At 39.5% G+C, this 14,253-nt stretch overlaps 1 protein-coding gene across 1 annotated transcript in view; it reads left to right on the top strand.

The window, feature by feature from the left end:
• The window catches only part of JARID2 (jumonji and AT-rich interaction domain containing 2), a 176,664-nt gene that overhangs the window by 100,667 nt on the left and 61,744 nt on the right, over positions 1–14,253 (top strand). Inside the window, exon 5 of the mRNA XM_063451703.1 lies at positions 6,212–6,388. Coding sequence (XP_063307773.1) covers positions 6,212–6,388 — 177 coding nt within the window. The remainder of the gene's footprint in view (positions 1–6,211; positions 6,389–14,253) is intronic.

Here is a 14,253-nt window from a genome sequence, read left to right as displayed (position 1 = left end):
ACAATTTATTTAGCCTATGGCACCCACTCATAACACAAACCCTCTTTCAGTCCATGGAGGAGTACCTGCTCTAATAAGATGCTTTGTCTGTAAATATGATGTGACCCTAGCAATATATCATACTTAAAACTTTAGGACTGGGGCCACTAGGACCATGAATACAGCGCTTCAGCAAAGAGTGCTTCTTTTGTGGGCCCGCTTTGGACAGGGGGTTGTCACTAGTGACGCAAGTTGCATCACTGGTATGTCCTTTTAAGACTACCCACCCCTTGTACCAAATCGTTTACAAGATCAATGTGCTCAACTGTTTAAGAACAAACCCAAGCAGTGCCACCCCAACCCCTCCACGTTTGAATTGACAGCGAGTTGTCATATTCAAATCACTTGAGAGATTCCAAATGTACACTTCAAAGGGACACAATAGTCACCAGACTGTACCAGATTCTGGTATTTATAGTTATCCCTGCAGACGAGGGAATGAAAACAGCCTTTCAGACAAGGCAGTGTTTACATTGCTGCAGATGGCCACTAAAGGTGTTTCCTAGTCTAGTGCTGCACGTTGTGCAGCACCTACATTCAGCATCTCCACACTCTGCATGGCTCAACGCTCCCCATTGATTTAATTGATTCAATGCATCTCTATGAAAAAACGCTGATCGGCACAGCATGACTGTTACGGCTCCCCCGGTAGGAGAGGGGTTACAGCCGTATTGGACGTTCCCTTCCCGAATGCAGAGGTAGCCACTGAGCACTCCAAACTGCCGAACAGCAATCACACGAACCAGTCAGTCTCCCAAACAGCCGAACAAGCGTAATCCATATGAATAATTCCCCCAATGACGAGACAAAGTTCCGTATTGAGGGTCAGCAGGAATCTGGTTTACCGAGGGCTACCTGCCCGGTATTTATGCAGGTCTCCCACCTGGTGGACACTCCCCTAGGGGACCAAATGGGAGACTGTGACAAGGACATTACAACAACCAATCACAGTGTTACACCTGTAGCCATGCCCCTTTAATTACCCAAGACCCTCTGCTCTGCCCGGGAGATAATTGTGAAGTAATTCAATTATCTCCCTGGACAGAGAACAAACACCATTTTAAATGAATATAACAAAATGCATAAAAATATATAAATTTACAATAACTGGACATAAACAGGCATTCAACGTGTCCCCAGATAGCTGGGATCTGAGCGCACAAAAGTACCGAATAGCGCTCAGATCCTATGCACACAGTCCAATCACCATGGTGTCAAAGTGTTCACAAAGTCTGTTCTCCATACGAATGGACTCCACGGGATGGCTATCTGGGGTATGGCTTATTCGCGGACAAAATACCAAATACAGGGATCTTCGTGAGTTTTCTACCGAAGGAGAAGGGAGGTCGGCGGCTTCAGCGGTGTTCGGGCCAAAAAGTGTCCGTTTTGAGTTCCATGAGTTTACCGTCGAACACCGCTGAGCGTTCGTGGATTTAAAATGGCCACGACCTCGTGTTCGGGATACGAATGGCGGCCACCCAGCTACAGGCATCAATTAAGAGGTTTAAATAGCAAATTTGCAAACCACCAGTGTAAAAGTGATCAGTGCAAAACCAAATATTTTTTAAACAACTTAACTTATAGGTACACAGCATCCCACGGTTGCCTCCCAGTTAGCAACCACACAAACAGATATATACAAGATAGGATTTTTTGGGATTTCGCTGATGTGCCTAAAATAAAGGACAAAAAACGTAGTGCAATATTGTCTGGAACCAGTATAAAACAAAATATTCCATTACACTCACAAATTCCAAGTGTAAAAGCGTGTTAGATGTGCCTCCCCACGATGTAGATGGGGGGTAATTGAGAATCCTCCTTCAGTAATGACCGCAGGGTGCCCCGGTTACTAGGATGATCCAATGATCCAGCCACACCAAACAGCTCCCATAAAATGGTTTAATTAATAAATCAAATATGAAGGATTACAAAAATGCATAAAAACATTAAATTAAATTAAATGAAAACATAAAAGTCCACAGGTCCTACGCGTTTCGTTCTATATATGAACTTCCTCAGGGACCAATTGATAAAATGCAATAATCAAAAAAACAATCTAACATTTCGCTTCAATAAACTGCTTTAAATAGGGTTAATCCCTTACAATCCTTTGGTGAAAAAAGGGTGGGCGTCTCTTCTTAGGAACCCCGTTATTTGCTCGTGGATTTTCTCTCAATTACCCCCCATCTACATCGTGGGGAGGCACATCTAACACGCTTTTAACACTTGGAATTTGTGAGTGTAATGGAATATTTTGTTTTATACTGGTTCCAGACAATATTGCACTACGTTTTTTTGTCCTTTATTTTAGGCACATCAGCGAGATCCCAAAAAATCCTATCTTGTATATATCAATTAAGAGGTGTCTGCGGTTAACATCAACGTTCTAATGGGGCCAAGAGGTTAACCAGCAGCACACTTCTCTACTGGGTGGCTGGCCGTTCAGGAGTTTTATTCGGTAGTAAAAAGGGGACCGGTATAGAGTCCACATGAACGGGAAAACACAAATTAAACTAGCGAATGATTAATAAGCCTCTGTAAGTCCAAGACAGAGAGATCTGTCACAATGACGTTTTGCTATGCTTGCGTGATAGACTCACAATGCTTTCCTTTGGGAAGGCATTGGATTGGCTGAGATCATCAATATATGAAAGGTGTAGTCCAAAAAATCTGGAGTCTTGAAGGTTGCCTATGCCTGCCCTAGAGGCACTTCCGTGAAATAGCAGAGTAAAACTCAGATCGTCTCGCATAAGCACTAGCCTCACAATGTTTTCATATATTAAAGCAGTGGATTGTCTGAAATAAAAATTTTCATGGAGACTGGCGCTGCAAGGGACTAAAGGTAAGTAAAATGACCTTTTTAACCATGGCAGCAGGGGACCTGATCACCCAAACAATGCTTAGGACACATTAGCATTAGGAATACACATTTGTATTCCTAACGCTATAGTGTTCCTTTACACTGCACAGTCTGTTTAATTTAGAAATGTCCAAATGGCTATAAATCTCTTCTGATAAGTGGGTATTAGGCAAGATTCCCAAATATTTGTAAATTTAAAAGTCTTAGACTATGGCTGCTGGTGTTTCAATACACATTTGTCCTACATGCATAATAATTGTTATTTTCTTTTATTTTTTTCTGTGAAGGATCAGTTTGTGATCAAATTGATTGTATGTGGCCTTTAAAGAGTTACATTTTGCTGAGACACTATGACTTATTTTGCTGAATCCTGAGGAAGTTATTAAGTGATGGCAAACTCCTGCAATACGATCTTATCCAACATATGCCTGCTTCCAAACAAGATCACATTGTTTTTATGACAGGGCTGTGTTTAATAAGTTACAAGCAGGTGATTGATGCTTTGGTGATCTAAAAAATACACAAGTATGTATATTAAGTGCATTTTAAATTTATGGAAGTTGTGTATGCATCTAAGCACCCATACAGCAAATATATGTATTTTTATAAATGTGAATTTCTGCCTGTGCATAAAACTTGTGTAGATACATGATTGTGTGCTTATGTATAACAAAAAGGCACTCGGAAAATATTGAAGATCAGATTGCAGGCAGGATATACTTAAAGCAAACTGCAGTCCCTGTTAAGTGTCTCTGTGGATGATTGAAATATTGGAGTATACAAGCACATACGTACATAAAAAAGGCGCACACAAAACAGCAACACAGGTTCCCAAACAAGTCTTGATTTCTGAACATTGCAGTGTTTTTTTTTGTTTGTTTTATTTATTTATTTTTAAACTGCCTCACATGCTAGACAGGTGGTTAAGCTATTGTATAGAGATGGAATATAGAGTATATTGTATAGAGAATTTGACTTGCACATAACTTACCACACTTTAAATCACATCCAGATGCTTGTTTGGTGTTAACTCCACAAAAGAGTGGACATTATTAAACATTTTACCAGATTGCCCTGGAATAAAAACCAAGAAATGCAGCTTTGGCAAATACTGGCTATTTGTAATGCCTGCAGTGAATCCAGAAGCTTGGTCCAAGACTCTGAATTATGTTGTTAGTTTTGTAAATGTCCTGAAATTTGTCTGGCACAAGGAGTGCTTGGAATAATGACACAGAAAATCTGCTGTTATGACAGTTTGAGCAGTACTGACACGCAAAAGGATATAATTTTATTTAAACTAGCATTATTCCGCAATTTATCAAAATACATCTGTTTGTAGCACTTTTTAAATCTCTTGTTATTTTTCTGTATCATTGTAGATATTTTTTTTAGAGCACCAGTTTAATTTTGCATTACTGTTGCACATTGGAAGAAAAAATGCAGGAAAAGTATTGTAACGAGTCCTAGGAGCACAGTGGTAGAAAGTGGTATAACTAATAATGTGCTAGACAAGATGGAGGAAAGTATGTTCCATTTGCATTGTATTAAGGTCACTGCTTTTTTTTTTCCTTCTCTTTCACGGAGAGAGAGAGTGTGTGTGTGTGTGTGTGTGTGTGTGTGTGTGTGTCATGAAAGATGAGGTGCTCACAAGGAAATTGGAAAGTATTCTTTTATTAATCAAAAGGTGAAGTTTCAATCAATGTTTGTTTCCAAGCGAAACCTTTATAAAGGAGCAATTTCCCGACTCTTCAATTTAGCTCCACTGAGCTAAACTACCAGAAAGTAACATGACTAATATGCACTTTCATAAATTAACCTTCTTTTTTTTTTTCTTTTTTTTTTTTTTTTTTACAACCCCTGGCTGTCAGACAATTTTTATTGAACACATCATTTTTTTGTGCAATGAAAACGGACAAATTTTTAACACATAAAGAAATTCAGCAAGCTAAAGTGCTTTAAGAGTCTGGATTGTTATTTTAAGGGTTCTCTGCTTATGAAGCTGATTCAGAGTTTTATTTATTTTAATTTTTATTTATTTAATTTTATTTAGTCAGTGCAATTGGCAAACACACATTTTTCCCTTAGAACTTGGCTCCACAGTTTACAAACAATGAAAAGGCACGAAGCCTAATCTTATTAACAGTGACCTAAAATTGGTACTCTTTCCTTACTTTAAGGACAAATGTAAACCAGGACTGGATGTGAATGATCTGGACAGGAGGTAGCCATAATGATTGGAAAATGTCTGTGGATGACTACTGTGCTTCATTATTGGCAAAATCTGGCATAATACCAGCACTAATTTACCTTCTAAATGCTCAGCAAGAAGAGCATGAATTTTTGAGTCATTTATATATTTTTTATATTAAATGGACAGTACATCTGCTAACGTATTGTTTTCTAATTCATTTCTGTATTCACTGTATGACATACAGAAAGTGGAGGAGAAATTATCTCTGCCTTACATGAATGAAATATTGATTGAGCACAAACATCCATTCACAAGCATACTTATATTTATCTAGGGTATTCTGAGAGCCTGCACAGACAATTCCTGGCACGTTGCAGGATGGCAAGAGGTTGTCTGGGGTTGTAAATCGCATTTGTTATCCATATTAATGTGTGCGTTTTCATAATTGTGGGCCTATTACAGTATTCTTAATTTTAAATATCCACAACATTATTTTGTACATCTTACATATGTAGTAATACGATAAGATATGAGAACCTTTTTTTGTTGGTTTACATTGATATACTTTAATGGTGTGTATGCACATATGTGTGTGAAAGAACCATTATTTAAACATTCTACATCTAGATCTGCAGATATCAGAAAATATAAGGTTTTTGTTGGTGTCCATTGATATATTTTATTGTTATTCGTGTCTACAAACATCAGGTTTTTTTTTTCTATTTTTCTCTCTCTTGTACGTGTGTGCCTCTGTATATTTGCGTTTATATATCATGTATCAGTATGTTTTAACCCCTTCAGGCCCGCAGGTGGGGAGGAGGGGGATAAGGGAGGGGGGCACTGTTGGATTCTATAGTGCCAGGAAAACAGCTTTGTTTTCCAGGCGCTATAGAATCCCTTTAACACTGGATGTATGGATAACTTACCTCTAATTCAAGCCATGAGGGTAAAGTGCTCCAGGGGTTTGGAGTGTATTCCTTTTTCTAAAGGAACCTTTGTTAAAAGGTTTTGCATTGGTTTCATTGTTTTTGATTTCTCCTTAAAAAATGTAAATTAACTTGGAACAAAATAATCCATTCTTTCTAACATGCTTATTAAGTTTTACCTTCTATCTCCTGTAGGTTCTCCTGCATTACCCTCTAACATGGTGTATTTTGGAAGTTCTCAAGATGAAGAAGATGTTGAGGATGAAGATTTAGAATTTGAGGACACAAAAACATTCACCACTAACACTTCATCCTCATGCCATTCAACACCTCGGAAAGGAAAACTGCACAAGCATGTTACCAATGGACATGGTATGTACTTATTACAGAGCAGCATCTACTGGTGCCTTTACTTTTTATTTTATTTATTGTCTATATTCAGAAGACACTTGTTGTTATCTAATAATAACTATAAGGATGCCTGCTTTCCTTTACCTAGCCCTCAAGTTTTGAGTTGGCATCCATCAAGTTTAAAGAGGACATGTGCTTCTAATAGTGACCATAGGTCATTATTGCTAGGAACTCCTCATAAAGCAAGCAAACAGTGCTGTAACGGGGATGATAAAATCAAAATTTCTGTGAATTTGCCATGATCATTTTATACATTATTGCTCTATTTCTATTTTTGTTTAACCCCTTAAGAACCAAACTTCTGGAATAAAAGGGAACCATGACATGTCACACAAGTCATGTGTCCTTAAGGGGTTAAAGGATCACTATAGGGTCACTTTCTCCCACCCCCTTAGCTCCCCAATAAAAGTTTATAACTCACCTTATTTATATCAAAATGGCCGCTTTTTAGCCAATCCAATGAGAATTTTCTCAGTGAGGAAAATTCTGCGTCTCCATGCAGAGCGTGGGGACGCTGTACGGCAGGGCTGCTTACTGTGCATTCCTGAGCCAGGAAGCCCCTCTAGTGGCCATCTATTCTCTGAAAAGGCAGTGTTTACATGAAAATGCCTGAAGGCAATGATTATACTCACCAGAACAACTACATTAAGCTGTAGTTGTTCTGGCGACTATAGTGTCTCTTTAAGATTACTGAATGTGGTAAGTGATAGGGTTTTAGACAAGAGAAGCTGGAGCACAGATGATAGTGCTGGTGGTTTAACAGTCACTAGCTTCACTGCAGCAAATGGAAGCAGAATTGGACTGGTTAATTATTACTGATGCATTAAAAAGGGCATGCCATTACGAAGTACTGTAAACAGCAGAGCAAAGAAAACCCACAAACAAAACTAGTTTCAAATGGTTTTAAAATGACCCTTGTATTTTCAGCTTATATGCCGAGGAAATATGAAACGAGTTATTGTATTTTCCATATATACAACCAGACATCCTAACATGCACAGTTCATTTCAGGGAGGTGGCTTCACCAGCAACTGCACACCTTACTCGCACACTGCCACGCACGCGTACACTCACACACATGCGCGTCCCAAAACGCACACAGCCACCAAACATGTATGACCTATTTTATTATGACAGAACACAACTATCTACATATTACAACTATTTACACACACTATTAACAAACGGACTCATGCACACACCTTGATACACAGATACGGACACAGGCGCATACACACACTCAGATACACACTGACATACAGATACACACAATCTCAAATATACACAGACTGATATGTACACACACTCAGATACACTCACTGGCACATACAAACACTTAGATACACTCACTGGTACATACACATGTTTAGATACATACATACATACATACATACACACACACACACTGGCACATATACTCACTCAGATACACTCACTGGTACATACAAACACACACTGGCACATACACTCACTCAGATACACACAGACTCACATAAGTCATTTGATCTGCAGCCACCCTTAGTTTGCCTTGTGTCCTGGCTGAGACTGATGTGAGTGAGCATCTAGCAGCTCAATCCAGCCTCTTCTCTGCCTCTACGCTGCCTGTGTGCTCCAGCTTCCTCCTCCCTCCCGCACAGCTGTCTTCTTAGCTGGGAGGAAGTGACAGGCTGTTTATCGCTTCCTCCCAGCCAGCAGATACTGCAGGGGCCCGGTCAGCCTTTTAAAGGGCCGGGCACCCGACCATGCCCCTGCCTCGAAACAATATTTATGGAAGGGGGGAAAGGAGGTCTCTTAATATATGCTAAATGCCCTTAATTTATTGAGGGCATTTAGCATATATAATAGCTTGGATTCACACACACAATCTGATATATATAGTATGTGTGATTGGGATATTGTTTGACATTTGAGGGTGTCAGGGAGCCACACTACACATACGGGGGTCTCCTGGACCTACCGGGAAACTTGGGATGTCTGCAAAACCCTTTTTGAGAGTTTATTTCACTGACTGATTTAATTCTTACAGTAGCGATTTACTGTTTTTGGAATTTCTGATATTGGAACTTTTCCCCTCTCTGATCATACTGAAGGCAGGGCTCACTTTAAAAAACAAAAACAAAAAAAAACTTTTTGTGTGTTTCAACCAATACTTGAAATGAAAACCGTGGTCAATTCCAGTTTTATGTGTCCTTTAATAAACTGTCCAATTAACATAAAAATCTTTAAGTTTTGAGGGGTCTGAAAATGTCAAGAAAGGACAATCGATCACCCAAATGAAAAATATGTAGATGAACTACTGTTTCGTAGATATACCCCCAAATGAAAACATGCATTTAATAATGCATTTTTACATTGCAGATCTTTTGTCTCAAGCCTTTGAAAGTCCTCCCTTTCTAAACCAGCCCAGACTTTCTGAGGCTGTCCAATCATACATTTCCCAATGCAGCTCAATGAGAAGTCAATTGACTGCATCTTGACTTTAGTTCCACTGAGCAACCAGGAAGTAACAGGGCTAGTTTTCTGATTGACAGCGAGGGGTGTAACAAAGTTAATTTATAAAAGTGCCGATTTCTGTTGAAATCTCTCCCTTTAATACTGGTTGAAAGGCACAGAGAGAGAATTGGGAGGATTGAATGAAAATGTTTAGAGAGAGGCAATGAAAATGTAGTGGCTAAAAGTGATAGAGACTGAAAGGAAAAAAATTGGGCCAACAATGCTAGGAGATGACTGAATAGGACAGGAGCAAACGTTGATAAGATCAAGCTGTAAACAATGGATTTGGAGAGTTAAATATGCAAGGTTTGAGTGTGATCTTGAAAGATGGTTGAGAGGGACAGGGACTTACAGTGATAGAGTAGCCTGAGAGTATGGTGGGTGATAGAGGATGGCAAATGGGGACATGATTATTATATAATAAGAAAAAATGAGTTGCTCTGTCTTAGTTTGTTATGGGAGGGACTGATGAAGGTGCACATTGTACGGCACCGAAATGCGCGTCGGGTGTTTGTTTGGAGTGTGTTTAGGGCACTTATCACTATACACTGTAGGATGTCTATCTGATTTATAGACCTGCCTCACTCTCACAATTATTATTTTTTTCACTCCTTTAATCTTTTACTCCTCTACCCATCCAGTCAGTTTAACAGGGAGAGAGTCTTTACTACACTTTACTGTCTTATGCTCGACCTATCTCCTATATCACTTTTTCTGTACATTGTAATTTTTTTTATTTTTTTTTTGGGATATTTTAGGTTGCTGCTGAATATACTATAGTACTCTATTATCCAATCTATGTTTATTCATGCTTCACTTGAATAGTACTATGGTCTAACCTTGAGTCAATCTCTGTTACTTAACACTTCGACCATGGTTTAACCCCTTGTCTACCTGGGTACACTGGTATACTTTTCCAGTGAACTATTTACCTACGAAGGGCTAACAAAGGTACTATTAACTTACTGCTTTATATGGACCGATCTATGGTTTAATTTCTAGTTAATCCCTGTTTTTTAACACTATACTATGGTTTAACCCCTTGTCTACCTTGGTACACTGGTTTATTTTCCAGTGCACTACTTACCTACAAAGGGTTATCAAAAGTGCTACAAATAAGCCTGATTAATAAAGCTTGTATATTAATATTTTAAGCACCTGTCTGGATAATCCAATGGTTATCCATTATATATACTAGGTAGAGGAGCAGCCTTACACGGCTAGTATATTTCACTTGCACTGGAGATATGTGTGGTTTTTGTATTTATTGGTGCATGCAGAGTGGACTATGATCCCATTTACCTCAGGATACTGATTACATTTTCCCAGTTTTTACCTCAGGATACTGATTACATTTTTCCAGTTTTTACCTCAGGATACTGATTACATTTTTCCAGTTTTTACCTCAGGATACTGATTACATTTTTCCAGTTTTTACCTCAGGATACTGATTAAATTTTTTCCAGTTTTTACCTCCTCCACTTTATTGTGGATTAGGAGAATCTTTTCTGTGTTATTATTAGGGCTAAGCTCTTTTGCCACTACTGGGATGTCTACACTGGTGTAGAGATCCCAAGAAGCAAACTCTTGGGTATCTTATTCTTTTTATTACCTGTAAAGTTACATAAGCACTGATTACGACACACAATATTACATTCAACAAACAATTTAAGGGTTAAAACAAATGTGATATGAGTAAACAAAGAGGGGAGGAGTTAAATCACACATCTAAGTGGTTAAACACACAAGAAATTACCGTAGCTATGCCATACAATGGATTAAAAATGTCCTTCCCGCATTAATGCTGCAGTTAGTTTCACCTCTCGATCTTGGTAACAATGGGTTAACATTACTCCCCTCTCACTAAATAAGGAAGGGACCAGATCTCTTAAAAAAAATTAGAACCTAGGATATCAAAGGATATCATTGAGATCCGATTATTATGGGGTCCAGAGTGGATCTTTAAGGTCATCTTGGATGCAAAGAAACAAAATTAACCCCCAAATTTCACACTACACTTGCACCCAACAATTATATACTATATACAAAAGCCCTAGTTTCTACCAAGCAAACAAGTTAAAGGGACAATATAGGCACCAAAACAACTTTAGCTCAATGAAGCGGTTTGATTGTATATATATATCATGCTTCTGCTGTCTCATTACTCAATTCTTTGCCTTTAGAAGTTACATCACTTTTGTTTCTGTTTATGCAGCCCTAGCCACATCTCCCCCGGCTGTGACTTACACAGCCTACATAGAAAAGAGAAAAAGGTTTCATTTTCAATAAGATGTTAGAAGTTTTTAATCTCCTGCTCTGCACATTGAACTTTAATCACGCACAGGATTCTCCTGCAGGGTCTAGAAGGCAATTAACAGAGACATAGTACATTCTAAATTAAACAGAATGTAATAAAGGAAGCGTAAACATTAGATCTCTCTTTACAGAATGTGTTTAGAAAGGTGTGCAACTCATATGCAGGGAGGCGATAATTTAACTCTTAAACAGCAGACAATTATTCTTGATTAAGTCAAAGTTGTTTTAGTGTCTGTAGTGTCCTTTTAAGTAAAGACGATATATTCTAGTGAATCGTAAACAAGTAAGTTACCCCAGGGCTACCTCCAGAATAATGGATTTAAATTATAGCACAGCTAACAGATCTACACTTGTATACAATTACGAAACATTGACCTATAAATTATAGAGTAGCAAAACAGCACAACATATCATGATTAACAACAACAAAAAACAACAACAACCCAAAGAGCCACAACTTATAACGATGTCATAGGTATCTTTAGGAGTTTGGGTGATTATGTAACTCTTTTCAGTTTAAAATAATATAAAAGTGTATGTGATCAATCATACAGTACTGAGCAATGGAGGCGGGGGCGATGGAGCTGTAATCTTCCTGCTCCTCTTGCTAGGAAGATGACAGCAGCCACACTGGATCCCATTGAAACGATCCACTCCAGCTTTCCCAAAGGTAGAGCTTGACCGTATTTCTGACACTATAGTGTTTAACTATATTGGTTTGCTCACCTTTTTTCTCATGCAGTGCCGGTGTTGCCAATGCTGGCCCAGCCTCCATTGCTGAGATCATCAGTCTTGATTATCTCAGCCAATCGAATGCTTTCCCATAGGAAAAGATTGGGAGGCTATTGCACATGCACGACAAAACACCAATCATTATCTCCTCATAGAGATGCATTGAATAATTAATTAAGCTTAGGAAAGACCAGATATTTGATTGTAACCTGTGTATAATGGAGGGTAGTTTACTGGGAAAAATATCCACTTTTCATTTCCATGTTTGCTAACATATATACGTAGTACAGTTTTACATGCACACTCACACTCCACCCCAAAATAATCTGTAAATAATGTGGGGGAAAATAGTGATATGTGATGACCAAAGGGAAAAGGCAGTAAATCAATATAATGCAATACAATAGATGTGTTGTGCATGGTTGATTTTGTAATTTACAATCTTCTAAATCAGATCTATCATACAGAGGCTGACTGAGACTTGATGTGTTGATCATATCTCTTCGGACATTATAAATCTGTAACTATAAAATGTTCATATTCTAGTTTGTGACGCACAGCTATTTTCCTATACTAGTCCACTCTAGCATGGCATGTTTAGTGTCTGTTATGAGAGTGTAGCATGAACACTGAACATAGATATTTATTTTGCAGAATGCATGATATTTTTGATTTCCTCTGTGACATGGTTTCCTGGGGACCATTTAATTACGTGTGTGTTTATAGGCTTGGACATGCTAAATGTAATTTACGGGGTTGGGGGTGTAACACTAATTATTTTTGACAGAATGTCTTTATTTGATCGAAGGGTTCATATTGAGCTTACACACATAAACACACACATCAAATTAACACATTTATGAAGGATATTGATGTGCTTATCATTGTCATGATATCACTGTATATGCTTAACTCCTGGTCCTGAATTTATATAAATATATATACTCTTTAGAAAATTTTAATGGTTCATAGTATTTCTCTAGCCCCAACACAATCTACAGCTCTGTACTACTGGAAAGCTACAGTCATAAAATGAACACACAATAAAAAAATACAGATGACTCTGCTCGTGAGCATAAAAACTGCATTTACAACACTTTTTATATAAACTGCTGTGGCCGGACCGCTGCGTAACTGTGAATTGCCCCTTTTCTATGTGTGGATGTGCCCTCCTGGAATGTGTGTTCCCCATTTGTAATTCTCTCCCTTTCCTTAATTTTGACCCTCAATCATGCAAAGTACCTTGTAAACACACGGGGGTGCTCCGGACCAACCCGATTTGCCATTTAGAATGTTCACACGTCGCTAACGAGACCGCAAGGGAACAAGCGGCGCGTTCTTTCATTGGGTGGAGGGACGCGCGCCAGCAGGGAATATCTGGAGCTGGGAGTCTGTCTCACAGCTGCAGGGACCTGCTAGCCTCGTGGAAATCTGTGCTGACCAATGTTTGGGAACTGATACTCTCTTTTCTATGAGTTATCCCCAACTGGGTTTGCGCCATTCTCCTGGTTGGTCGGCACGAGTAATCGCTGATTGGTTGCTGCGGGGTGCCAGCGACCAAATCGGAGCAGGAGCGCCCGTTCAAACAGGGTTTTGCGCCCTTTCACCTGATTGGGCAGCGAAGCCTCTCTTGTCCCTAGGCGCTGATAGGCGCAAATTGGTGCAATCAGGTTTTGCACCCTTTCTTCTGATTGGGCCGCAAAACCTTTCACGCTCTTACCTCGAATTGGGCGGCGAAACTTCTTCCTCCCTCGAGCGCTGATTGGTGCGATTTGGTTCGCGCCCTTTCAGACGATTAGCTGTTGCTTGGTTTAAGCGCAAAGTTTGAATTCGCCGGACTAAAACAAGCAACTCCATGGAACTACTTTCGGGGATGTACAGAGCCTCGAGCCCCAGACTTTGAAGGCTGATATCTCGGGCTCTGTGCATCCGATCGCCCCTCCTTTTTGCAGGGATCCCAGATGGTTTCAACCCTGTAATCTCTTCCTGTCCCGGGGCGCAGAGCCTCAAAATTCACCCCCGGTATGTACTGTGATTTCATGTGTCCTGTTGGTATCTCCCACAGTGGGAGATGGTTATCTGCAGCCCAGCCCCCTCCTGCCTGGGATTGTGTTGTGTTGGACCCCCTGCGGGGTCTGTACATAAAAAGCTGTTTGCCCAAGTAAAGATTGTCAAAGGTTGTACCCTGGAACTGTGTGTCGTGGAGTTACTGGGGGAAATGGGTCTGACCTATTATTAATACAGGGAATAACCAGCCGGGCTAGCCAGGGCTCGCTACAATTGTT

Source organism: Pelobates fuscus, chromosome 4 (assembly GCF_036172605.1).
Source record: "Pelobates fuscus isolate aPelFus1 chromosome 4, aPelFus1.pri, whole genome shotgun sequence".
Taxonomy (NCBI): domain Eukaryota; kingdom Metazoa; phylum Chordata; class Amphibia; order Anura; family Pelobatidae; genus Pelobates; species Pelobates fuscus.
The sequence above is the reverse complement of the archived record's forward strand: the minus strand, read 5'-3'. Positions and strand labels throughout refer to the sequence as shown.